The sequence below is a fragment of the Pseudorasbora parva genome, chromosome 11 (genome assembly GCF_024679245.1).
Source record: "Pseudorasbora parva isolate DD20220531a chromosome 11, ASM2467924v1, whole genome shotgun sequence".
Classification (NCBI taxonomy): domain Eukaryota; kingdom Metazoa; phylum Chordata; class Actinopteri; order Cypriniformes; family Gobionidae; genus Pseudorasbora; species Pseudorasbora parva.
The window spans coordinates 43,238,609-43,264,552 of NC_090182.1; the positions used below are offsets into that span (position 1 = coordinate 43,238,609).

The window sequence follows — 25,944 nt, forward strand, 5'->3', positions numbered from 1 at the left end:
TAGGTGTTTTGGACCTAGATCTAAGAACTATGAACAAAAATCAGAGGCCTGTTTCATAAAAGACACTAAGAAAAGCAGGGATTAAACTCCGAAACTAGACTTGAATGAACCTAACAAATAAGTTGGGGCTAAAGCGGTTTCATAAAAGGTCATTGAAGTTCACGCAATCCCACTAATTTGATCCAGGTTTATCTAGTCAAGACAATTGCGTGTGCGCTTTTCTTAAGCAGCCCTAGAGGTCGATCATGGATCAAATCGATCCGAAACAGAAAACAGCTCATATTTTGTGCTCTGTTTTATGCATTCAAAACATGGAGTTTTCCTCAGTGCAAAACTTACATTTCACATGTACATTCTCCATCTGTAAATGTTAGAAATACAAGGAGATATTTCCCACTTCACATTGAACGAGCGCTACTGCGCCAAGTACTATTATTTTTTTTGGCCAGGGTAACATGAAATTAAGAGCGAAAGTCTACATTTTTTAAATATAAGACCACCTCTAAAATCAAAGAATAGGCTATTCTATTACATAAAGAAATGCATTTGACATTATTATCTTTAAACGATATATAACCCTATTTTATATATATATATATATATATATATATATATATATATATATATATATATATATATATATAGAGAGAGAGAGAGAGAGAGAGAGAGAGAGAGAGAGAGAGAGAGAGAGAGAGAGAGAGAGAGAGAGAGAGAGAGAGAGAGAGAGAGATCTATAGATGAAATAAAAAAAATGATTGACATTGTATTTATATATATTATAGACATTAGATAGCTTTATGGAATTTTAAAGCTGCAAGTGTATTTTTATGATAGCAATAACTGAAGGCACTACTTATATTGGAGTAAATCAAATGTAGCCTAATATACTGTAGGTCAATTACTAAGCTTAGATTCATCTTACCAGTTAAAAGTTAGTCAATGCTTTTGTTAGTTTTCTTTTATTTGTTAATTTTGTGATTTTAACTTGCTTTTTAGATTGTAATGCTCTAATGTTCTTATTATAATTTTGGCCACATTTATCATTTATCCTTACAGCAATATTTAAGTAGATTTTCTGTATACTGTGTGTTTATTTTTGAACAGAGTGATTAATAAAGTCAAATAATGATATAGTCATCGCCATCGGTAATATCATTGCATTCGTATTGGTCTGTGTTTGAGGAGCTCAGTTAGCCTGCCCCGACCAGGTTAGTTTCCCAGCATAAATCGCCAGAGTAACTGAGTTTGAACTAGTTTAGGTTTTCTTTATAAAACTGAATCCACAGACAATTAGTCTGACTAGCAAAATAAGTCTGGCTTGTATTATAATCTTGTTTTATGGAACAGCCATCTAATCACTACAAATATTTAAAGATCGGCTAACTTTAAGAAATTACGTTGAATAAATGAAAATACTTCTAATCTAGAACATCATTAAAAGTTGGTTAATAATATTTTTACGATTTAAGATTTTAGTTACACAAGGTGTCAATGCCATAGTGTAATTATATTTAAGTACTGATTAATATTAATTAACCACATGTACTACTATAGGGTTAGGGTAGGATTGGGATTTTGCTTGAGTTGCATGTGATTATGCATAATTTACTGTTATTACTACGATAAGTACATGTAACATAACAAGGACACAGTAAAATAAAGTGCTACCAAAATGTTTTATCTTATCCTATGCTTTATGTTTGCCAATACTATTTCACAAGCGAAAAGACGACGCCTCTGAAAGGCTTCTCAGACAGCAATCTTTTAATGCAACTTCTAGTGTCTATCAGACATGAGCAATGCAGAAATACCTCAAGAACAAAGTCGGTATGTGCACTAATAACGAAACGACTCGGCAACAACTATTAACCGATGTTACAATCATCAGATCTAGCATATCTATTCGATTAAAAGTGCAGCTCATAAGAAACGTGAATGGCTAACATATTAGCTAGACGATGTTTCCTCTCCTTCCGAATCAATTGGTCATTATTTGACTGCTAGTTATTACAAAATATTTTATTTGGTTTCACTAAAGGAACGTGCTTTATTCATAATAAAACGTAAATACGTGACGACATTGAGCTAAAATCTTGTTCTAAACTTGTTACAATCAAATCCCACACATCAGCGTCCTGCTTACCGTGTGCGGCCATGTTGGATCGCCATGGAAACGGCATACTGTGGGCGCAGACAATCACCATCAGTCCAATCAAAACCCGCATCAAGAAAACAAAGCGCGCGTGACAGCTGGACATGTCTTTATCATAGGGTCTTTATTTGAGCAGCCTCGATCTTACCGTTTTAAAAATAAGTTTAAAACTGTACACTGCAAGAAAGTACATGACTTTTAATAACAACATGTCTATCTTACTAGATAAAATCAATGAAAGAGAAAAACACGGTAAAAAACAAACATATAAACAAAAACAAAAAAACATCTGTCCTGAAACGCTAAATCATTTAACACATATAAAGAAAAGTATGTGATTTAAAGGGATAGTTCACCCAAAAATAAAAATTATGTCATCATTTACTCATCCCTAAGTTGCTCCTGTATGAGTTTCTTTTTTCTGCTGAAGATATTCTGAAGAATGTTGGTACAGTTGACAGTACCCATTGACTTCCATAGTATGTTTTTTTCCTTATAATTATGGAAGTGGATGACTACAGTCAACTATCTGGTTACCAACATTATTTTCTTTTGTATTCAACAGAAGATAGAAACTCATACAGGTTTGGAAAAACATACAAAATTATAAATTAGAGAATTTTTATTTTTTTGGTTGAACCATCCCTTTAACTTGAGTATGATATCCTCAAGATTTTCTGGATTGGCTTGATTCTTGAAATGGTTTTTATTATGAACTGTTTCGCTCCTTGTGCTCCTAAGAGAAAGAGAATAAGAACATATGTAAGTCCTGCAGGTTTTGTTTTGCCATTTTACAGATAAAATATCAAATCTGATATATATGCAAACAGATATAGATATGAAAAAATTATCATGCCTTCAGCTTTTGATGATGCAAGGGGGTCCTGCAGTGGTCATTCTTGGCCTCTTCCTCGCTGGAATAGATGGCGTTACATAAGCTGCAGAAGTAACCCACCACAGGCCGAACAAACTCTGTCCCTGTTGATAAAGTGCAATAGATCAGTTGTGCATATAGCACAGCCATGAATGGCTTTTATATTGTGTAGCAACTATATTTAGTTATATTGAAAATCCATCCATCAAAAATATTCCATATGATATAACTACAGTGTGTTAATAAATGCATTATGAGGCTAAGCAATGGGTTTTTGTAAGAAAAAGATCCATATTTTAAACTTTATAATCTATAATATGTCTTCAGGCAACGGCCATACGCATGCTCACAAGAGAGTCAAGTTCTGGTGGGGAAGGGTGACCTCTGACCAAACGTATGATGTTCATGTGGTTTGGAAATTTTCTTTAAAACTTCTGGTTTTAGACTGTTAAGCTGAAACGTGATCTTACCCACTGGATCCATCATTTGTGTTTGTGCCTCTGACACACTGTCTGAATTTTCCACCTCCATTCCATTTCCACCATCAACGTCAGAAACCTGCTTCTCATCTTCCTCTGAGTCCACATCCTGATTATCACTCCAGAACTCCTAAAAGCAGTGCAATTCATCATTCAACGCACAGTATCAGCAGGTATACTGCAGAGAAAGCTTACAAAACAGAGATTTGACCACAGTTTAAATTACAAAATAATAGTGACAATAATTGACCTCCACATCCATTGATCAGTGAGATCAGGTCTTGGGGTAACGTTTACAAGATAGCAATGTGCTAAAAGTGGTTAGCAGTCGCTTTTTTCACATACAGACAACATTGTCAAAATGATTCCCATTCAAACGGATCCGTGAAAACGATTAGAAATGCTGCATTGTGCTGTCAGGCCAGTCGCTGGCGATGTCAATTTGTAAAGAAACACAATGCGCCTATAGACTGAACAGGTAATACACGTGAGGTCACTGTTTTAACAAATTCGTGAGACAGTTACACTAAGTTTTCAAAAACTTGCACTGTAAAACCCAAATCTTGCATTTTCTGGATACAAAAATGCTGTTGGTGTGCAGATGAATGGCCAAAGCGCATACAAATTGAAAAGGGTGTTGTGTAAACGGCCCCTTGGATTCATTCTTTACCTTCTCCAACTCAGATGAGGTTTGTATAGAATCACCACTAGGTCCATGTAGAAAGTACCTAGCAAACAATACAATACAAAAACGTTTTAATGGAAAAAATACATTCCTCTAACAATGTGCAAATTGAAGGCTAAAACAGAATATAATAGCATTAAATCAAGTGTTTTTCCAGTATTCAATCAGAAGAACAGTAACGTGACATTATTTTTCCTGTGATTATAAGAGACATTCATATCCCATTACAGTTACCATCATCAAAAAAAAAAACCATTACCCGAACACTTTTAATTTAATTAAACGTAGTGCTTTTAAAATCTGAATTTAACATCCAACAAATATTTAATTAGAATTAATATTTTAATTAGATACTGAACTTTTTTTCTGTTGCACTCCAACTGTTTTTTCCATACGCTTTTCATTGTTGTAATGACTTAATGACTAATTGATAATTAAATTAATAGCTAACTATAATAATTCTCCATAAGCGTTTTAAGTTCTGAATGTGTAGTTTTAGTAAAAACTAAAGTACATAAATTAATTTCAATTCAATACCTTTTATTTAAATGGGCATGTTTGGTAGACACTGAAACCTTGGGATGTTTTCCAGCGACTGTAATTTTATTCATATTGGCCGCAGATACAACCATTTCTGCATCACATGCATTTTCCATTTCAATCAGTCCCTGGAGGAAAAAAAGAGAGAATTGCAAGATTTCATTGATGACTTCATTCACTAAACACACTCAAAATGAAAATATGGCAGTTATTATTTACTGACCGTTCGATGGAGGCGAAACATCCAATGACGTTTTATTTTCCCATATGGTTCTGCGATGCTCAGAAAATCTGCATCAGTATATTCATCAGGCATTGGAAGATTTCTTATCCGGAGAACTCTGCCATACACTTCCTGAAGTGTTGGAAAAACAATGATACTGCAATGCTTACACATGCTTTGTGGTCTCCAGAAAAAGAAAATTATATTATATTAGAGATTAATTTTGGACCCCATGTTAAATTATTTCTTTATTGTACCTCCTCATCACTAGACATTTGCATGATTGCATCCGTGTAAGTTTCCTTCTGAGCCTCAGCAATTTCTTCAGACGTCTCCGTCTCGGCCATCACTACTGTACTCTCCTCACTGGACGCCAATGTGCATGACGGCTCTTTATTTTTCTCTTCATCTTGTTCCTCACCTTCCGCTCTCCCCGAGTCAACACTTTTCCCGAAACAGAATCGAACATCATCAGTTGTGTTTCTTTTATGAATGAGCACATCAGAACACCCAAGCACAATACAGGAATAGAAAAATGATTTTATTTGAGAAATGTCAAATGGAGAGTTACCCTTTATTCACTTGGCTGTACGTCTTTGACACAGTTATTCTCAAGATTTTGCCACCTAGTCTAATGCGCAGCCTTTTAGACTCCGCTTCAAGTTTTGCAGCAGCATCAGCATCCACCATCTCAATTAATGCCTTCTCCACCTGCAATGAAAACAATTAAAACTGATGAATTTCTACATATATCATGCAGACAAATCATACAATCACATATCATGAACACTTGAGTATGGCTGGTGACATTTAATAACCACCATGAAAATCTTCTAAAATGTGTTGTTTTTAATTTTGCAAAACTTCATGAAGATTGTATCATATGACTTCTTTATTTTTGTGGCTATGTTAAGTCATGCAAGTATGTAATGTTTTAAATTGCATATGAACAGTTTGAAGATTTGCACATTTTGCATACACTTTTTCTTTCTAATCAATGTCGAAATTGTTCAATTTGAAAATTTTACCTTTCGACTGGAGCGAACCAAACAGCAGGCAGCCACATCGCCGTATTTTTCCCCAATTTTCAGCAAATCATTTTCACTGTATTTTTTTGCCACTGGAAATCCTGCCACCTCAAGAACTTTGCCATACTTTCCCTAAAGAAATTAAGCAAATTATACAGAACGCAAAGTTCATTTGGGTAATTAATGGAAAATCATTTTTGTTCCATATATCCACAATCACAAACACATTTCAAGGGAAAACAGACTAACCTCAGTGACAGAAGCGGAGATCTCCATTTCATCACCTAAAACAGAATGAACACACTTTCTCAATTAGCTCTCAAATCTCTAAAATTAATAAAGAACAATGACACAGTTCTTTTGTAAAGCTCTTTTAAGTAAACATAAAGCAAAAGTATATTGCTTTTATGAATTTTGAATAACTGCACAATAAATACCTTGATCTGTCAGCACTTCCTCCTTAAATTCATCTGAGGTGGGCAAGTTTTCTAGATTCCCTGGAAAATCTGTTTCCTTCTACACAAACAGAAAAGGATAGATTTGTTCCTTTATGTTTTTAAACATAGAATGCAACATTTATAAGTGTAGGACCAGGGTCGGCGCACACTTTTTTTGGGGGGAGACGTGTCTTGGGGGTGGGGATCGTGGCTCTGACCAACCGAAATACTTAAAACGGTCTACATTTCTATTCAATCAAAAGGGAGATCAGAAAATTATGCAAGCAGAACTTGTGTCGACTGAATGAGCTTCATAGCTCATACCATGCTATACCATGACAATTTTATGATTTGTCTCCCTATCTGCTAAAATTCAACTTCAAAATGTATTGTATGAAACTGTTACTCTCAGTTGTGTTTACCTCTTCCATTTCCCCAGTTTCATCTTTCTGTTCTTCTTGCTGAAGCTCTTTCTGCTCTCCTTGTTGAAGCTCTTTTTGCTCTTCTTGTTGAAACTCCTGGGCTTCCTTACAATCACTTGATCTATCTGAAGTTGTAGCAGTTGGTACACACTCTGATGTCTCTGGCTGTACTTTCGATGTGTCCGTGTCTGAAGGTTTAGTCTGATCATTTGATATTAGCATATATTAAAATAAATATATTAGCAATATAATAACAGCCAATTGCTTAAATTAGGAAACAAGTAGTTGTCTTTCTAATATCACACTTAATATTTTCTCATGTATAAAGGGATTTATTTATTGCAGCTGTATTAATATATTAGGAAGAGAGTACTCATATTTAGTGACCCTGACATCAAAAATCCTGGTCTACAGCAGCTTTAATCTCTAATCAGATAAGCATTTAACATACAATTATAATGACCATTTCTCACCTGTAAGAAACTGAATGCTGCAGACAGAGAAAATTGTATAATTTCTCCTCTGATCAACAAGGGGTTATGTAGGAAATATTTCACTATATCCTCTGCCTGGCCTGCTGTCCCCATCTCCACAAAAGCCTACAAAAATATTTATTGACAAAAAAATTACAAGAACAGATTAAAGCTCATTTAAGCATTAAACCGTATCAGATACATTTGTTAAATGAGTTATATATAAATGTATTAAAAAAAAATTCATACCAATTTAGGGAACATGACCATTTTGACAATCACCCCAAATTGGCCAAGCACTTTTTTCAGGTAAGCTTCGTCCACTTCATCCGCTTCGAATATTACACACACCACTTTGCACTGTATTCAAATATTGTCAAATGATGTCAGAACATTATAACTTTTAAAGCAGCAAGTGAAACAGAGCATCGAAAACAAAAACACACCTTTGTTGTGGCTTGAGTTTGCTTCGGGTTTTTACTGCTTGATGATTCACTTTTAATGTTCGATGCTCTAATTTTGCTGCCAGACGATCCATTTCTACTGCTTGAGGTTCCACCTGAAAAAATATTAAACACAATCTAAATAAAAGAGCTTATCTTAAAGATGATCAAATATCTATGGAGGGGGAAAAGGCTTTACCTCGTTCCTGTGGTGTTCTGGACTTTGCAATCTCAGAACCAGGCTCATTTCTGTTAGAGTATACGTTTAGCATGTAAACGAACACATTTCTGAAAGTGTGTTATTTTTTACAAAAGATATAATGGGGGAATAATGAACTACCTTCGAGCAGATTTTAACTTTAACTTGCTACACAGAGGTTATACCACATTATAAAACAAGATAAAAAATGCAAAATATTATTACTCCTTTATAAAATGTTGCAAAAAATGCACATCCTTGGTTTGTACATTGACTTCAGTACTGTTTCATGTTAAATTGTTACCGTCTTTACTCTAAATATGTGTTTCTTAAACCACTTGACATTTTGTGTTGGCCCGAAATGAATAACATGACTTTTGGAACAAAGTTGAAGAACTTACTTTTCCACAAGACTGAGTTGACTATTAGCATGTTGGGGTCCTTTTACATGCACAGACCAGTCCTAAAACACAAGTAACATCTTTCAGTATTCAATCATTCAAACTCATCATCATTTTATAATTGATCAATTTTAAATGAAAGCATTTACAAAAGTCATCCATTCTGTTGTGCTGAATTCACAGTGATAAATCACAAGTCCTCCAACTGAATATTATATCAAATTCAATTACAGATTTTACATTGTGGGTATAGCCTACATACAATCAAGTTTGTTAATTTACATTACATTCTGCTAACTCTGTGCCACATTAGTATTATAAGAATCTTGAAGTTTCTTCTCTTTAGCACCCAATCAAATTACATATTCAAATGCCTTTCTAGAAGACCTAGGTAAAATATTCGTAAAACTTTCCCTCTAAAAGCCTAAGTGCAATTAGCTCACTGACCCCTAGGAGGAGGGGCTGTCCTCAGAGGTTAAAAAGCCCCATCCCCCTTTACTGTCACTTGCTGATAGAATAAAAAACTCTAAATTTAGTTCTTCTCTCTTGCACCTACTACCGACTAGCGGCATCTGCTGGCTTTCACCTGGCCAAGCTGGCAGGCCTACGTCACCTCAAGCCATGTGCAGCTTCCTCTACCATGACAGAGAAGTTCATCGGATCTTCTTCAGTCAGCACAGAAGAAATCGATTGCAACTTCAATACCATCGGAGCGAACTAGTAAGACTTTCTCCTGCAACTATCCATACATTCTTTAATGGCTCAGGCAAATGCAAGTAACGAACGATATACAAAATCGCTGTTGGTTAGTATGCAGTCATAACTGTTACTCTTTTTCCATAGCTTTATTCCTCTGTTCTGATACGTTTTTTACGTTGTAGCAGACTTTACGTCATTTTCTCTTTCATTACTACCCCATGCATGTGTGATTTATGTGTATGTATTTTTGTTAGATTTTGTGTGTTCATGATTTAACTAATACAACTACATTTTTGGTTCTGACTCCCTGCCTGCAAACAAATTTTTACTTAAATGATTGACCTAAGCCCTTTAAACGCTAAGAAATAATAATTTTCTGTGGCCATGAAAAATACTCTTCTCTTAAAAATAATTAATAATCAATACTGAGTGTTCACGGGATGAACTGGTATATTGATTGAAATGTTAATGTAGCTACATCAAGTTAATCTTATTAACCGATTCAAATATTCATAATTAATCATAAAGAAACAATGAGTAATGAATAATTACGAATATTTCCCCTTTGAGCTAACTCGCGTAAGAATGTAAGTAACTTGGGTAACTTCTACGTAAGAATATTAATATATAACTGTTAATCAAAAGTAAGAATTATTAACAGATTAATAGCTTAATAGCTTACCATCACTTGCTGCAAAATTAAAAGACATGCTAGACATAGGCTAGGCTGTTCTGAGTTTTTGAGAAAACAAAACAGATAGTCCAAGTCACATGCAAGTTACATTTTATTACATTCAGAAATAATACCGCTACTAAATGTTATAATGCACAAACATTTGGCTATTTGCCTATCTATTTTAGTTCCCCTTCACCCAAAAACAAATCCTTTAAATGTAACATACAGTGATGTAAATAAGTATTTGAACAGCCTGCTATTTTGCAAGTTCTCCCACTTGGAAATCATGGAGGGGTCTGAAATTCATCATAGGTGCTTGTCCACTGTGAGAGACATAGTCTTAAAAAAACAAAAAACAAAAATCACAATATGTTTTTTTTTTTTTTTTTTTTTACTATTTATTTGTATGATATAGCTGCAAATAAGTATTTGAACACAGGTCTATCAGCTAAAATGATGTCCCTCAAAGACCTGTTACTCTGCCTTTAAAATGTCCACCTCCACTCCATTTATTATCCTAAATTAGATGCACCTGTTTGAGGTAGTTAGTAGCATAAAGACACTTGTCCACCCCATACAATCAGTAAGAGTCCAACTACTAACATGGCTAAGGTCCAAAGACACTAGAGACAAAATTGTACACCTCCACAAGGCTGGAAAATGTTACGGGGAAATTGCCAAGCAGCTTAGTGAAAAAGGGTCCACTGTTGGAGCAATGATTAGAAAATGGAAGAAGCTTGACATGACTGTCAATCTCCCTCGGACTGGGGCTCCATGCAAGATCTCACCTCGTGGGGTATCAATGATCCTAAGAAAGGAGAGAAATCAGCCCGAAACTACACGGGAGGAGCTGGTCAATGACCTGAAAAGAGCTGGTAACACCGTTTTCAAGGTTACTGTTGGTAATACACTCTTGCTGTTGGTAAGACGTCATGATTTGAAATCATGCATGGCACAGAAGGTTCCCTTGCTTAAACCAGCAAATGTCCAGGCCCGTCTTAAGTTTCCCAATGACCATTTGGATGATCCAGATGAGTCATGGGAGAAAGTCATGTGGTCAGATGAGACCAAAATAGAACTTTTTGGTCATAATTCCACTAAACGTGTTCGGAGGAAGAAGAATGATGAGTACCATCCCAAGAACACCATCCCGACTGTGAAGCATGGGGGTGGTAGCATCACGCTTTGGGGGTGTTTTTCTGCACATGGGACAGGGAGACTGCACTGTATTAAGAAGAGGATGACCGGGCCATGTATTGCGAGATTTTGGGGAACAACCTCCTTCCCTCAGTTAGAGCATTGAAGATGGGTCAAGGCTGGGTCTTCCAACATGACAATGACCCGAAGCAAATTGTGAAATATTGTGATTTCTGGTTTTTATTTTAGATTATGTCTCTCACAGTGGACATGCACCTACGATGACAATTTCAGACCCCTCCATGATTTCCAAGTTGTTCAAACACTTATTTTCCTTACTGTATATTCAGAACTGAAAAGGAATGAAAAAATACAAGTATATAAACAGGCCAAAACAAAGCCATTTAAAGCAAAACTGAAAGTAACTGGCATTGGGCTCACATACCTGTCATTTGGCACAAATCCAAATGTTTCCATATTCACTATGTATTTGAATACTAAACTATTATTTATTATGTAAACAAGGTTTTGTACTTCATTCATGTTCCAATATTGGTTGGAAAAAATCATCATGAATAAAAGTGTGCTACAGTGGGCCGTCGCTCACGCTGAACGGCACAAATTCTACTACGGACTATTTAAATTGAGCAGGGTAACTTTTTAAATGTTGGGTTGACTGTATATTTTATTTTGATAATGAACAGGCTGCAATGTTAAGTTTACAATGCTAGAATATGTAGTGTCTTGAGGCGCAATGATTGACCAGAGGTGAGGGGGCACACTGACCAAGGTGTCCAGGCCAGGCCCCCTGGGGCTCCTTCATGGTGCCAACGCCATGTCTCTCAACCAACCAAAATACTGTCTACATTTCTATTTAATACAGGAAATGAAGGGAGTTCCTGAAGGAAGATCAGGAAATGATGCAAGCAAAACTTCTGTCGCCTGAATGAGCTTCACAGCTGCTATGCCATGACAATTTTATGATTTCTCTCCCTAGCTGCTAAAATACAATAATAACTTCAAAATGTATTGTATGAAACTGTTAATCTCAGTTGTGTTTACCTTTTCCATTTCCACGGTTTCATCTTTCTGTTCTTCTTGCTGAAGCTCTTTCTGCTCTCCTGTTTGAAGCTCTTCTTGTTTAAACTCTTTTTGCTCTTCTTGTTGAAGCTCTTCTTGTTTAAACTCTTTTTGCTTTCCTTGTTGAAGCTCTTTTTGCTCTCCTTGTTGAAACTCTTTCTGCTCTCCTTTTTGAAGCTCTTCTTGTTTAAAATCTTTTTGCTCTGCTTGTTGAAGCTCTTCTTGTTTAAACTCTTTTGGTTTTCCTTGTTGAAGCTCTTTTTGCTCAGTTTGTTGAAACTCCTGGGCTTCCTTACAATCACTTGATCTATCTGAAGTTGTAGCAGTTGGTACACACTCAGATGTCTCTGGCTTTACTTTAGATGTATCCATGTCTGAAGGTTTAGTCTGATCATTTGACTCCTTCACAGTCTGGGCATCTTCAAGTGTATCCTGTTCTGTCAGAACATCTGTGATTTCATATTCCTCATCATATAGCTCATCATCCACTGTGAACTCATCTTCTGAATTCAGTTCTTCACCGTCATCTGCTATAACTGCTACTCCTTCAAGATCACTATCATCCCCCATGATGTCAGGCTCTTCTTCAACCATTTCCTCCACACTCTCTTCTGTTTTTATTTTCTGGTCTTTTAAAGGAGAGCTTTTTTTGGAATTGGATTTGGATGAGCTGTCCCGTCTAGAGCTCTCCTTAGTTCTCTCCCGAGAGCGTCGACTATCTTCTCGATTCTTTGAGTCTTGACTCCTACGAGACCTGGACCTTTCTTCAGAGACTCTTCGCTTGGGGCTGGGAGAGTGTCTTCGGGAACTACGGGATCTCCTTTTCGGGCTGCTATTTCTCCTCCTCCTGCTGCTATAAGGTACTGGTGATTTTTCTTTGTCAACATCACTGGACCATGAAGTCAAATATCAAACATGTTATCATTTTAGAAGCAGAATGGAAACAAATCACATCAAATCAAATGTATAATATCACTAGTGTAGCAATGTCCAAATGCAAAAAAAACTAAGAATGAAAAGGTGTCTACAAGTCAGCAAACCGTGTTTACCTAAGCGTCTGGTACTCAGCTGAGAAGCAAACGTTAATGGTTTTTCCTTTTAATTTGAGAGAATTGGTTGAATAGTGCCCCACCAATTTGTTGGCCTCTTCCACATTGGCCATCTCCACATATCCCTGTACAAATGCACATTACACAGTCTTTATACAATATAGATAACTGAAGTCAAAGAACATGGCATTAAAATAAGTTCACAGAAAAATTTGCACAATAATGAGTTTGGCTACCCGGCTTGGCAGAAACAGTGAATTTTTTACTGATCCGAAACGCTTGGCAATGGCCGTCAACTCAGAGCTTGTGCCTTCTCCAGGAGGTAATGGTGAAAAGCTCACAACAAGAGAACTCTGAAACATAAAGGAAATCATTAAATTAGCATTAATGGTAAATCTCTAAACTAACAAAAACCAAATAGATGCAAGTCACATGGAAAAATCCCTGATATCTTCCAGATATATCTAAATTAGATGCCCTAGACTGGGAAGCAAGTGACTCAATCAACTTAAGATCACAATATTCAGCTTTATATGCAGTTAAAATTGTCATGAGCTATTTTGCTTATGGAGGCTTTGACAGCACTTCTTGTTTATCTCAGACCACAAAAGTATTTTTATATGATGGGGTTTTGGAAAATGAGGCCGTGTTTAACTCAGTGATTAGCCTGGTGGAATTTCCAAATGGCTCAAAATGTGATGAAACTTGAACGACAAATATTTCATTTTTTAATAAATTATTTTAGGATTTGTACAACAATTACAATATATGTAGCTGTATTTATTGTTTAGGAAGAGGGTACATGACATCAAAAATACTGGGCCCGTATTCATAAAGATTCTAAGAGTCCCCTCAGAAAACTCTACCCTGACAAGCCAGACCCACATCAAGATGTTTGGTCTGGAAACTCACCATTGACAGCTCAATCCGAGGGGCGGGATAAACGGTTGTCTTTCAAACTCCCTCTGCACGCGATAGGATAGCGCTACACCAACCAGAGCAACGAAGGTAAAGCGGAGCTAGTTGATAAATTAAACTTTCGCCATATCCGGTCGGCAAAACTCTGAACACATCTTCCCTTTTTAAGAATGACTTCAGTGCCGTTCTTTGTTATTTTCACAGAGAAAAGCTTAACTCCAAGTCTTCCAGAGTCGCGGCCAAAGCTGATTCAAAAGACCGCCATTCGCCACCTTCTGTGTTTACTAGAAGCACGCAAACGCAACTCGGCCGTCATTATGTTAAGCCCTGCCACTGACTCTATACACGATGTGATTGGCCTGACCAGAGTTTGGTCTTTACAGCTCAAACGTGTATTGAGAGTTGCTAGATGACACTCACGGCAGATTAGATTTTCTGCCGCTAGGGTGCGTCTAGATTTCTAGGCTAAGAAAACTCCTAATTTAGCTTAAAAAGTTTTACATAGGAGTCTTGGCTTAAGAGCTATTCGGGACCGATCTGAGAGCAACTATGAGCAAGGAAAATATAAAATCTCTTAACTTAGTGAAGAGGCAGAGCTGACACCATTGCTACGTATGACACAGTCTTTTGAAGACTGTGATTGGTTGGTTGTCCAAAAAGGGGAACAAATGAGCACTTTTAAGTATAGGATCTATTCTAAGCCTTCACTTTGAAATTATAAGCGCAAATTGTAACTCACACACACACACAATATATGTATATAAATCCTTTTATTATTTACCATGCTGTTAATTTTCTATAAGGTATTTGATTGGCTTAGAATTATAAACACTGCTCCACTCTTTCCAAATACACTGATTGCTGGCATGTCTATTTAATTGGTGGTTTAAAAGCTGGGTTTAATGCAGGGAGGGAATTTCAATTTAGGTGGGAATGTCCAGTGGAAACGAATGAACTGTGACACAATATGAGGTTCTGAAAGTGCTGTAATTGTTTATCACTGCTGCATAGTTGCATTTTGCCAGTTGCCAAATATCGTAATGTAGCGATTACTTTTATTTCTGGCACCATGGCATTCCTGCGCTGTGTCGGAGATGTTAGCGTGTCTCTAATAAGATCTGTCACAAACATGATCCCTGCAAGATCTAATATTAAGTGTCTTAATAATTCACTGTCATTCATTGTCTGCAACACATTACTTCTCCCTCTTCATCTTTCTGCCATTTTCTCTGCTGCCAAAGAAACTCTTAAAGGGATAGTTCAGCCAAAAATTTAAATTCTGTCATCATTTACTCGCCCTCATGTTGTTCCAAACCTGTATGAGTTTCTTTCTTCTGCTGAACACAAAAGAAGATATTTGGAAGAATGTTTGTAACAAAGCAAATAGAACAACCATTCACTACCATCGTATATTTTCCCTACTATGGTAGTGAATGGTTGCATGGTAAAGAAAATTCTTCCTAATATCATCTTCTGTGTTCAGCAGAAGAACACAACTCCTACAGGTTTGGAACAACATGCGGGTGAGAAAAAAATAGTCCTCCAAAAAGTCCTCGTCCGAGCTCCTAACAAATTTGACCTTAAGACCTCCTTTAAGGGTTAAGATGCCTTCTGAGTGACTTTTCTTTACTAGGATTTTTTAAATCATTTTTTAAATCATTTTAAGAGTAAATGCCCACATTTCTAGAATTTTGTCACTAGGAGCTACTCTTTGCATTAAGGGTGTACTCACACTAGGCACGGTTTCCATGAACCGGGCCCGAGTATGATTGCCCCCCTCCCCCCTCCCCCTCTGGCCTGCACTCACATAGGGTTTCAGCATTCGTGCCGGAGCACGCTTACGTCATTATGGTGCGACGGTTTCAGGTTTCAGCATTCGTGCCGGAGCACGCTTACGTCATTATGGTGCGACGGTTTCGGGTTTCAGCATTCGTGCCGGAGCACGCTTACGTCATTATGGTGCGACGGTTTCGGGTTTCAGCATTCGTGCCGGAGCACGCTTACGTCATTATGGTGCGACGGTTTCGGGTTTCAGCATTCGTGCCGGAGCACGCTTACGTCATTATGGTGCGACGGTTTCGGGTTTCAGCATTCGTGCCGGAGCACGCTTACGTCATTATGGTGCGACGGTTTCGGGTTTCAGGATTCGTGCCGGAGCACGCTTACGTCATTATGGTGCGACGGTTTCGGGTTTCAGCATTCGTGCCGGAGCACGCTTACGTCATTATGGTGCGACGGTTTCGGGTTTCAGCATTCGTGCCGGAGCACGCTTACGTCATTATGGTGCGACGGTTTCGGGTTTCAGCATTCGTGCCGGAGCACGCTTACGTCATTATGGTGCGACGGTTTCGGGTTTCAGGATTCGTCCCGGAGCACGCTTACGTCATTATGGTGCGACGGTTTCGGGTTTCAGCATTCGTGCCGGAGCACGCTTACGTCATTATGGTGCGACGGTTTCGGGTTTCAGCATTCGTGCCGGAGCACGCTTACGTCATTATGTTGCGACGGTTTCGGGTTTCAGCATTCGTGCCGGAGCACGCTTACGTCATTATGGTGCGACGGTTTCGGGTTTCAGCATTCGTGCCAGAGCACGCTTACGTCATTATGGTGCGACGGTTTCGGGTTTCAGCATTCGTCCCGGAGCACGCTTACGTCATTATGGTGCGACGGTTTCGGGTTTCAGCATTCGTGCCGGAGCACGCTTACGTCATTATGGTGCGACGGTTTCGGGTTTCAGCATTCGTGCCGGAGCACGCTTACGTCATTATGGTGCGACGGTTTCGGGTTTCAGCATTCGTGCCGGAGCACGCTTACGTCATTATGGTGCGACGGTTTCGGGTTTCAGCATTCGTGCCAGAGCACGCTTACGTCATTATGGTGCGACGGTTTCGGGTTTCAGCATTCGTGCCGGAGCACGCTTACGTCATTATGGTGCGACGGTTTCGGGTTTCAGCATTCGTGCCGGAGCACGCTTGCGTCATTATGGTGCGACGGTTTCGGGTTTCAGCATTCGTGCCGGAGCACGCCTACGTCATTATGGTGCGACGGTTTCGGGTTTCAGCATTCATGCCGGAGCACGCCTACGTCATTATGGTGCGACGGTTTCGGGTTTCAGCATTCATGCCGGAGCACGCCTACGTCATTATGGTGCGACGGTTTCGGGTTTCAGCATTCATGCCGGAGCCCGCCTACGTCATTATGGTGCGACGGTTTCGGGTTTCAGCATTCATGCCGGAGCACGCCTACGTCATTATGGTGCGACGATTTCGGGATAAACAGGAAGAGCGGTGCTCTCTGAGTCTGAACACAATGTCCATTGCTTTGTTTTGTTTGTCGATAATTTTGTGTCGTTTGGTCCACAGCCCTCTGACAGCCTGTTGTTAAACAGATGTGTCGCCTTAGTAGTGCGAAAATGTTCACGTAATCGTGCTGCTCGTATGAGGAGGTTTGTAAGGTACCAGCTGAAGTGCAGCAAGGACTTTGCAGCTTTGATTACGGACTCCAGCACGGTTAGCGCTCACACTGCATGCGAACCGCGCCCGAGTCCAACTGAACCGTGCTCTGGCCCACCTCTTCCAAGCGGCCCAGGGCCGGCTAATCGAGCTGCGCCCGGGCACGGTTCGGAGCACTCACACTAGTCAAACGAACCGCGCTTTGGTGGTCAAACGCACTTGGGCATGGTTCAAACTGACTAGTGTGAGTACACCCTAAGATTCTCTATGAATACGGGCCCTGGTCTACAGCAGCTTCAATCTTTAAACAGATAAGCATTTAATATATAATTATAATTACTATTTCACACCTGTAGGAAACCGAATGCTGCAGAAAGAGAAAATTGTATAATTTCTCCTCTGAACCACAAGGGGTTATGTAGGAAATATTTTACTACATCCTCTGCCTGGCCTGCTGTTCCCATCTCCACAAAAGCCTACAAAATTATTATTAACAACAACAACAACAACAACAACAAAAAATCGACAAGCACAATTATTAAAGTCCATTGAAGCATACAAGTTTCATATAAATTAGTTATATATTAATGTAAACAAAAAATGCCATACCAATTTAGGAAACATGATAATTCTGACAATCACTCCAAATTGGCCAAGCACTTTTTTCAAGTAAGCTTCGTCCACTTCATTCACTTCGAACTTTACACACACCACTTTGCACTGTATTCAAATATTGTCAAATGATGTCAGAACATTATAACTTTTAAAGCAGCAAGTGAAACAGAGCATCGAAAACAAAAACACACCTTTGTTGTGGCTTGAGTTTGCTTCGGGTTTTTACTGCTTGATGATTCACTTTTAATGTTCGATGCTCTAATTTTGCTGCCAGACGATCCATTTCTACTGCTTGAGGTTCCACCTGAAAAAATATTAAACATAATCTAAATAAAAGAGCTTATCTTAAAGATGATCAAATATCTATGGAAGGGGAAAAGGCTTTACCTCGTTCCTGTGGTGTTCTGGACTTTGCAAACTCAGATCCAGGCTCATTTCTGTTAGAGTATACGTTTAGCATGTAAACGAACACATTTCTGAAAGTGTGTTATTTTTTACAAAAGATATAATGGGGGAATAATGAACTACCTTCGAGCAGATTGGATTGTCTGATCCCACTCTGGATATCTAATGGAAAAGGATTATTGTGTAAAACATTTATTTAAATTTTGGCAGTTTTTTTTATCCCAAAGTTTCAATACATTCAAAGTTTGCATTATTTCAGTTTGTGAGTGGAACTGAACCAATGACTTTGCAGTTGTTACCATAATGCTCTACTAGTGGAGCTACAGGAACATTAACTTGCTACACAAAAAGGTTATACCACATTATAAAACAAGATAAAAATATTATTACTCCTTTATAAAATGTTGCAAAGAATTGCACATCCTTGGTTTGTACATTGACTTCAGTACTGTTTCATGTTAAATTGTTACCGTCTTTACTCCAAATATGTGTTTCTTAAACCATTTGACATTTTGTGTTGGCCCGAAATGAATAACATGACTTTTGGAACAAAGTTGAAGAACTTACTTTTCCACAAGACTGAGTTGACTATTAGCATGTTGGGGTCCTTTTACATGCACAGACCAGTCCTAAAACACAAGTAACATCTCTCAATATTCAACCATTCAATCAAACTCACCATAATTTATAATGTCAATTTACAGTCTATCAATTTGTGTCCATACTGATTATGGATATCAATTTAAAATGAAAGCATTTACACAAGTCATGCATACTGTTGTGCTGATTTCACAGTGATAAATCAAAACCTCCAACTAATTATTTGATCAAATTTATTTAGATTTTACATTTTGGATGCTCTATTTCTTAACAGAACAAGTCAAACAAAAGCATAATGACCAGTTAGTCAATTATCTAAGCTGTGTCTCAATTCGCCTACTTATACTATACTATACCTATATATACTGTGCCCAAAAAGTATACTCTTTTTGTGAAGAAAACAAATAAAAATACTTTTGAGTGTGTAGCAAAAGAGTAAACAGGTTTGGGACACACTAGCACGTCACTCAATTGCATCTTTGCTCGGTCGCATCCTGTCAATGTAAACTGGCCAGTTAGTCCTCATGTCACGGTTAAAATCCATCACATTTTATTTCCTACTGTATCAGAAAAATGCAATAGCATTTGACCCAGGCCCACCCATAGCTACACTAGTGCTTGCGGCTTATTCTCACATACTATTTAGAATGGATAGTTAGACATTGGGATGCAGAGCTAGTCCTGATTTTATGAAAGTTTTCTATTCCACCATATTTCTAAAATCTCATTCCTGCAAGTGCATACTTGTATCAAGAGTCACACCCTGTATGGCATCAGTTTACATCCAACTCCATCTTGCATGTCTCGTGGCCAATTGTGATACAGCAAATTCACATGTGTATGAAAGCAGAAATGAGATTTGAGGACAATGGCAGAGGGATAACGATTTTAGTCTAGGTATCAAAAGGCTTCTGAAGATTTGGCATACAGTGTGCAAGTGACTTTTATATAACATTTGTCTTTATAATGTTTGGTACAACATGAGGATGAATAACAATGACAATAATGACAATTTTCATTTTGGATTTAACTATGCCTTTAATGCATTAATACCTTAATGGATAATAACCATGCTACTTGGACTTACCTCATATGCCCCAGTACGCTCATGTGTATTTTGCCTGAAAATGTCAGGTAAATAGCTGGTAATGTAGAATCTGAGAACAAAAAGACTACTTACCTTTTTAGAGAGGACAGTGATTTCGCAGAGTACGCATGCATATGGAAACACTGGTGGAGTTTTCCCATGGAAATCTGACGCCTCCTTCCTTGTAGGCACTGTATGAATCACCGGTTTCCTTTGTTGATGTGAAGATTGACTGGCATCTCTGCTGGACAGGCGTGAGGTTGGAGCAAGGTCTCTAATGGACAGAAGCGAGGGTGGACCAACGTCTCTGCTGGACAAGAACGCAGGTGGGCCGATGTCTCTGCTGGACAGGTTTGAGGGTGGAACGATGTCTCTTCTGGACATGAGTGAGTGTGAACCGATGCCTTGGCTGGAAAAAACTGAGGATGGGCCGACATCTCTGCTGGACAGGAGTGACGGAAGACCAACGTCTCTGCTTGACAGGTGTGAGGACTGACTGAATTCTCCACTGGACAGGTGGGAGGACTGACTGATGTCTCTACTGGACAGGTGTGAGGACTGACTGAAGTCTCTACTGGACAGGTGTGAGGACTGACTGATGTCTCTGCTTGACAGGTGTGAGGACTGACTGAAGTCTCTACTGGACAGGTTGGAGGACTGACTGATGTCTCTACTGGACAGGTGTGAGGATTGACTGATGTCTCTACTGGACAGGAGTGAGGACTGACTGATGTCTCTGCCAGAGCGACGTGAGGATTGACTGATGTCCCTACTGGACACATTTGAGGATTGCCTGATATCTCTACTGGACATATTTGAGGATTGACTGATGTTTCTGCCGTAGTCACCATAAGACTGTGGGACAACTGACGTTTTCTGCCTTGATTGTTCTGTGGCATAAGAAGACGGATTATCACAAGAAGACTTTTTGTCTTTCAGATGGTTGTACTCAATCACATAGTTTGACTCTGAACTGGTGTACGTGCGTGTCTGAGAGCTTGATTGTTGGACGTTCCCCCAGCGGTCATCCCAGTTTGGATTTTGTTCTCGATTAAGGGAATACGACTGACGTACGGGCAAATCCAAAGGATACTCAACCGATTGAGTGTTGCTCCGATCATCCCAGGAACGAGTTGATGTGCTGGCTTGGAGTGCACTGGACCTAGATGAAGAAGTCCTAGAAATTTTCTTCTTTTTGATCTCTGCAAGAAGGTCAGGAAGAGCATCGGCTGTGATGAGATGCTCAGGAAGCTCGGCCAGAGTTTTAAGGTCTTCAGTATCCAGTCCACAGCTATGCAGAAAGGACAAAGCCTTACCAGGTGGGAACATCGACATTTCTGATGAGGATAGAGATGTCTGCTCTGAAGATGTGTTCCTAATTCTTGACATGTAGGCGTTAGAATCCCGAGGATGAATTTGTTGTGAGCCTTTGTATTTGTCATTGTTTGCACTGAAATCATCTGGTGGGTTTCGATATGGATGATTGTAAGACATGTCTCAAAGTCAAAGGTCCAAGTGGTCAAATGAGTGTAGGACCTTTCAGACGCTGCCAAAAAAGCAGCTCTTGCAGTGATGGCTGCTGCTCACCTGTTAACAAGATGTTAATAAGGAGAATCTCCTTACATTGATATTAAAATATCGTAGAGGTCAGCTCCAGGTGGAAGATCTGCCGGTCAATCCAGTGAGGTATGCGACATGTCTTACCTTGAGATGAAAAATCAAATCATTCACTTTGCGGATGTCACTGGATTTGCTTTATAAAACAATACTTGCTTACTGACATAACCCTGATTCCCTAAGAATAAAAGAAACATGTATTGCTTAGCTAGACACAATGGGGAAACTCCTTTTCTCTAAAAAATTGAAGTCTTTTATTAAAAATGCAGTGCAATTGCAGTCGTCGCAGTGCATAGCTCTGCACGTGCTGATTGACTGGGCTGTGGGAACTGCATGAATCTATGGCGATGCGGCATATGTGCGCGAACCTGAGGACTGCAGATAGGTCCCAGGAGGGTACGGTAGGGTGACGAGGCAGGTTGAGCCTCCGGGCCTCTTTGAAGAAGCGAACAACTAGATTGTTTCTGCCCAGTGGCTGGCCGTCCATAGGAATGTGCTGCTGTGGCTGCCACGTAAACCCTGAGCGTGGAAGTGGTGCGACCCGTGTCCATTAGCTCTAGTAAGAACGAAAGCACCAGTGGCACTTCACATGAAGTAGGGTCTTGGTTCCGGATTGAGCACCAGTTGGAGAACACAGACCACTTAAGGGCATTGAGGCGTCTCATGGATGGAGACAGTCTGAATGAAAGGATGGTATACTCGAACGCAAATCTCAAGAACAGTCTGTGATTGGGGGCTATTTGGATACAAAAGTATTCATCTTTCAGATCCACTGAGAAAAAACAATCCCTGTGTGTATTTGCGAGAGGATTTGTTTGGAAATTTGCATCTTGAAAGGCTGTTTCATAAGGGCCATGTTCAGATGTCTGAGATTCAGGATGGGCCTGAGACCGCCATCCTTCATTGATATTGATGAAGTAGTGGCTGTAGAAGACTGACTCGCTGTAGGAAGGTAGAACTATTGCGACAGCTCCCTTTTACGATAACCACATTACTTTTGTGCGGAGGAACCGGGCCACGTTGCTACTTACCAAAGTATTGACCACGTCATTGAAGTATGGGGGTCTGCAAGCGAATTGGCACGAGTAACCTCATTTCACTGTGTTCAGTACCCACTCTGACACATCGGGGATGGCTTCCCAAGACCTGGGTGGCTAGGGTAGGGCTGTTTGATAAATCGATTTTATTTGTGTATGTGTGTGTGTGTGTGTGTGTGTGTGTGTGTGTGTGTGTGTGTGTGTGTGTGTGTGTGTGATAGATTCAGACAGATCATGGCATACATTGGTTTAGTTATTATTAAACTAAAATGTGAAAGAGTTGTTATAATTTTACCTAAGATTTTCAGTGAAAACACTTCCAACTTGTTCCAAGGCTACTTTTTTAATTTGCTTACATTTGACTCATGCTATGTGATTGTGTCACTACTATTGCCCTATAATGCCACTGCTACCTTATGACAATAGATTTACACTTCAAATTAAGCATTATGTCATCAATGACAGCAGATAATTCGTAAAGGATGTAAAATCCCCTTCAATTTGTCTGCACTGATAAATTACGCTGCCTACCAGCGGCAATCATCCATTAAACTAATCGTCATAAATATCATTATCGACAATAATCTTGAAATATCGAGATATAAATTTGAGGCTATATCACACAGCCTACTACCAAGCTGCAAATTTTTTACAAAAACAAAATTTAATTAACTTATATTTAACAATTTCTTTGTCATCTACAGATTTTTTTTTTAAATTATTTATATCATGAATCAGATGTTTTGTGAAAAAATGTGGGATTTTTTATATTATTTAGGCCATATCACCTAGCCATAGGCTAGGGGCTGAATTAGTTCAGGAGATGGGCGGCTGCAAAGAGGCGGGGGCCCAATGTGGGAAGAGCAGCTGGGAAAAGGAAAAGTGCCCTTTGTTGAGTATTTTTGTTTATTATAACAGCCGTTTTTTTTAATGCAAGGGTGCTTAAATGGGCCCAACATTTGCAATCAGAACATTTTCTACAACACCCGAAACTGAAAAGTGTTGGGAGAGAAACACAAGCCTTTCTGGAGGGTGGTCTGGCCGCAGCAGGACTTAACCCTCTCCTCTTCCTTTCTGGCAGATCAGGAAGGCAACCGAAGCTCCGGCGCCAACATAATTCTAGATCGGTGGCCCTGGCGCTTAGGGCTGGGGAAGTGCTTTGCAGACTGGGGGCACTGTCGAGGCTCAGATGCAGGTCGGAGCTGAGTGATCGTTGGTGCTGGTTTGGTTGGCTGCTGAATTGACGTGGCTTTTGGGCGACTTGGATTAGCACTGCTGGAGCATTTAGGCAGGAAGTGGCACATTGCCTGCAAGGACTTCTGTGCCTCAATCAAGCGCTTTGCAAAGTCATTCACTGCAGGGTCGAAGAGACAAGTGGTCGAGGAAGGCAGTCTTGTCAGTGTCCATAATCTCCATAAGGCTGAGCCACAATTGGCACTCAAGCACACGAGGCTGGCCATGGCGTTCCCTATAGCGCATTCTTTTTCCTCTGCGCCTTCGATGGTAGTGAGGGCAGCAGAGCTGGAAGTGCGGAGGCAAGCCGAGTAGGGGTCGTGCCATGACTTTGTCAGGTCGACATGCACCTCTTGAAAAAACGGCACGTGTTGCTGACAAGCCTGCTGGTGCCCTGACAGGAACCAGTCATCAAAAGCTTCTGGTGGAGACCAGTCCAGGCCAAGCTCTTCAACAGCATTAAAAGGGACACGGAACAGTCCATCCCAGCTCTAGCGTCGGCCTTGCTCGACGATGGCAGGGGGCGGGGTCATCAACTGAGCCCAGCCAGTTCTCTGCGTCGAAAGCCGCCAAATGGCATACTCATACTGTTATCATGAAGATCCATTAGCTGCTTATATAGGCAGAGGCCCCACCCATTCCCAGCTCTGCGCTCTATTCAGGCACCACATTTGGTTTGCACAGATAAACTGCATCACCATAGGTTTATGCAGTTCCCACAGCCTAGTCAATCAGCACGTGTTGAGCTATACAATGAGATGGCTGTTTAAAATAAAAGGCTTCAATATATCAGAGAAAAGGAGTTTCCCCACAGCATCTAGCGATGCAATACAAGTTAACTATTCTCAAAAGGGAACCATATCAAGCCAGTAACATATGGCAACATACATACATAAAGTAAATAACCTTGGTTCATCAATAAACTTATAGCCGGTATGTCCATAAACTTTTTCTTCATTTCATTAATATTTTAGGTTAAATTGTATTAATATATAAGGGGAAAACTTTGCCTGAATTGTAATCACGTTTGCTTTCATTTCAACATGATTTTTTTTTTTTTACAAAGCATGTAATCTCCTAGTCACAGAATTAATTAAGTAAGTTATTAAAACGCCGTTTATGAGAATTGTAATTAAATAACAAGAAAATGATTGCACGTCACAGCTGAAGATTTTAAACTACCCGGGGTTGGAATTTGTTTTCCCAACATAAAGGTAAAGCACTATTTGGGATTGTTTTGAATTAACGTTAATGGTGAATCATTTGCGTTTGGGCCTTGTGCGCCATATTTCCGCTAATGCAAAGCAAAATATATGACGCATCACCAAATTACAAATATTACTTATAGGAACTAATAATTTAGTCTTTGCCTCGTACACAAACTCACCTACAAAAGCTGGAATAAAGGACCACTGAAGAACTGTAAAGCCTCCGTTCTTCTTCTTTCACGGAATTGGCATTCAGCTTGGTGCATTACCGCCCCCTCCTGCTCCGTAGTCTTTCCCCACTCATTTACAGTCTGATATTTACCCATTTACTCATACACACAATAAACACTTTTCCTTACTATATTTAATTTTTCAAAAATACCTCACCACAGACATGTTCTAGCTCCCCACAAATCTTTTTATTATAATTTATTCAGAAATCACATGTAAACAATATCTTTTAAAATTGGTGATGTTGCAATAAAAAGAACTGTACTAAATTAATGCAGAGAAAACAGTGGGTGCCATGGTAAAATTAGATAACGTCTATTGTTAAAAAAAAAAAAAAAGTATTTACTTGCTCAAAATCCCTGTAAATAGCTAAGATCTTATGTGATTATATATAGGCAGAGATACTGATTGACATACATGGAGAACCATAATTATTTTCTGAACATTTAGTGTTGTTTTAAAAAACCTTGAAGTACACCATAATCATCAAATGGTGTCAAATAAAATCTACAAATGCACTGCCTGTTTATTTACAAAATAATTT

At 39.2% G+C, this 25,944-nt stretch overlaps 1 protein-coding gene across 5 annotated transcripts; it reads right to left on the bottom strand.

Moving 5' to 3' along the window:
- Positions 1-2,257: 2,257 nt before the first annotated feature.
- Positions 2,258-25,465, bottom strand: LOC137093239 (uro-adherence factor A-like). Of its 5 annotated transcripts, XM_067458024.1 has the most exons (28): positions 25,349-25,465; positions 20,168-21,778; positions 18,955-19,016; positions 18,511-18,549; positions 18,370-18,419; positions 18,174-18,286; positions 17,977-18,087; positions 17,718-17,843; positions 13,234-13,350; positions 12,998-13,122; positions 11,931-12,837; positions 8,357-8,418; positions 7,956-8,005; positions 7,760-7,872; positions 7,563-7,673; positions 7,314-7,439; positions 6,841-7,041; positions 6,419-6,497; positions 6,231-6,265; positions 5,982-6,113; positions 5,525-5,664; positions 5,211-5,397; positions 4,954-5,085; positions 4,728-4,858; positions 4,176-4,233; positions 3,497-3,635; positions 3,009-3,130; positions 2,258-2,888 (listed from the first exon to the last, which is right to left on the bottom strand). In XM_067458024.1, the coding sequence occupies exons 2-28, from the start codon at positions 21,566-21,568 to the stop codon at positions 2,862-2,864; spliced, it is 4,896 nt and encodes a 1,631-aa protein (XP_067314125.1). In that variant the 5' UTR covers positions 21,569-21,778; positions 25,349-25,465; the 3' UTR covers positions 2,258-2,861. The 5 variants fall into 5 exon arrangements, with proteins under 5 accessions (XP_067314125.1, XP_067314127.1, XP_067314126.1 ...); XM_067458026.1 differs by lacking the exon at positions 6,841-7,041; XM_067458025.1 differs by lacking the exon at positions 25,349-25,465 and having other exon boundaries at positions 20,168-21,916.
- Between the last annotated feature and the right edge of the window lie 479 nt (positions 25,466-25,944).

What these genes read in the sequence shown, in the direction of transcription:
- LOC137093239 (XM_067458024.1), bottom strand. Translation starts at nt 21,568, where the DNA reads ATGTCTTACAATCATCCATATCGAAACCCACCAGATGATTTCAGTGCA. An exon ending in TGGTCATGTTCCCTAAATTG is followed by an intron (nt 7,440 to 7,562) that starts GTATGAATTTTT and finishes ATATTTTTGTAG; the next exon opens with GCTTTTGTGGAGATGGGGAC. An exon ending in TACAGCCAAGTGAATAAAGG is followed by an intron (nt 5,398 to 5,524) that starts GTAACTCTCCAT and finishes TTTCGGGAAAAG; the next exon opens with TGTTGACTCGGGGAGAGCGG.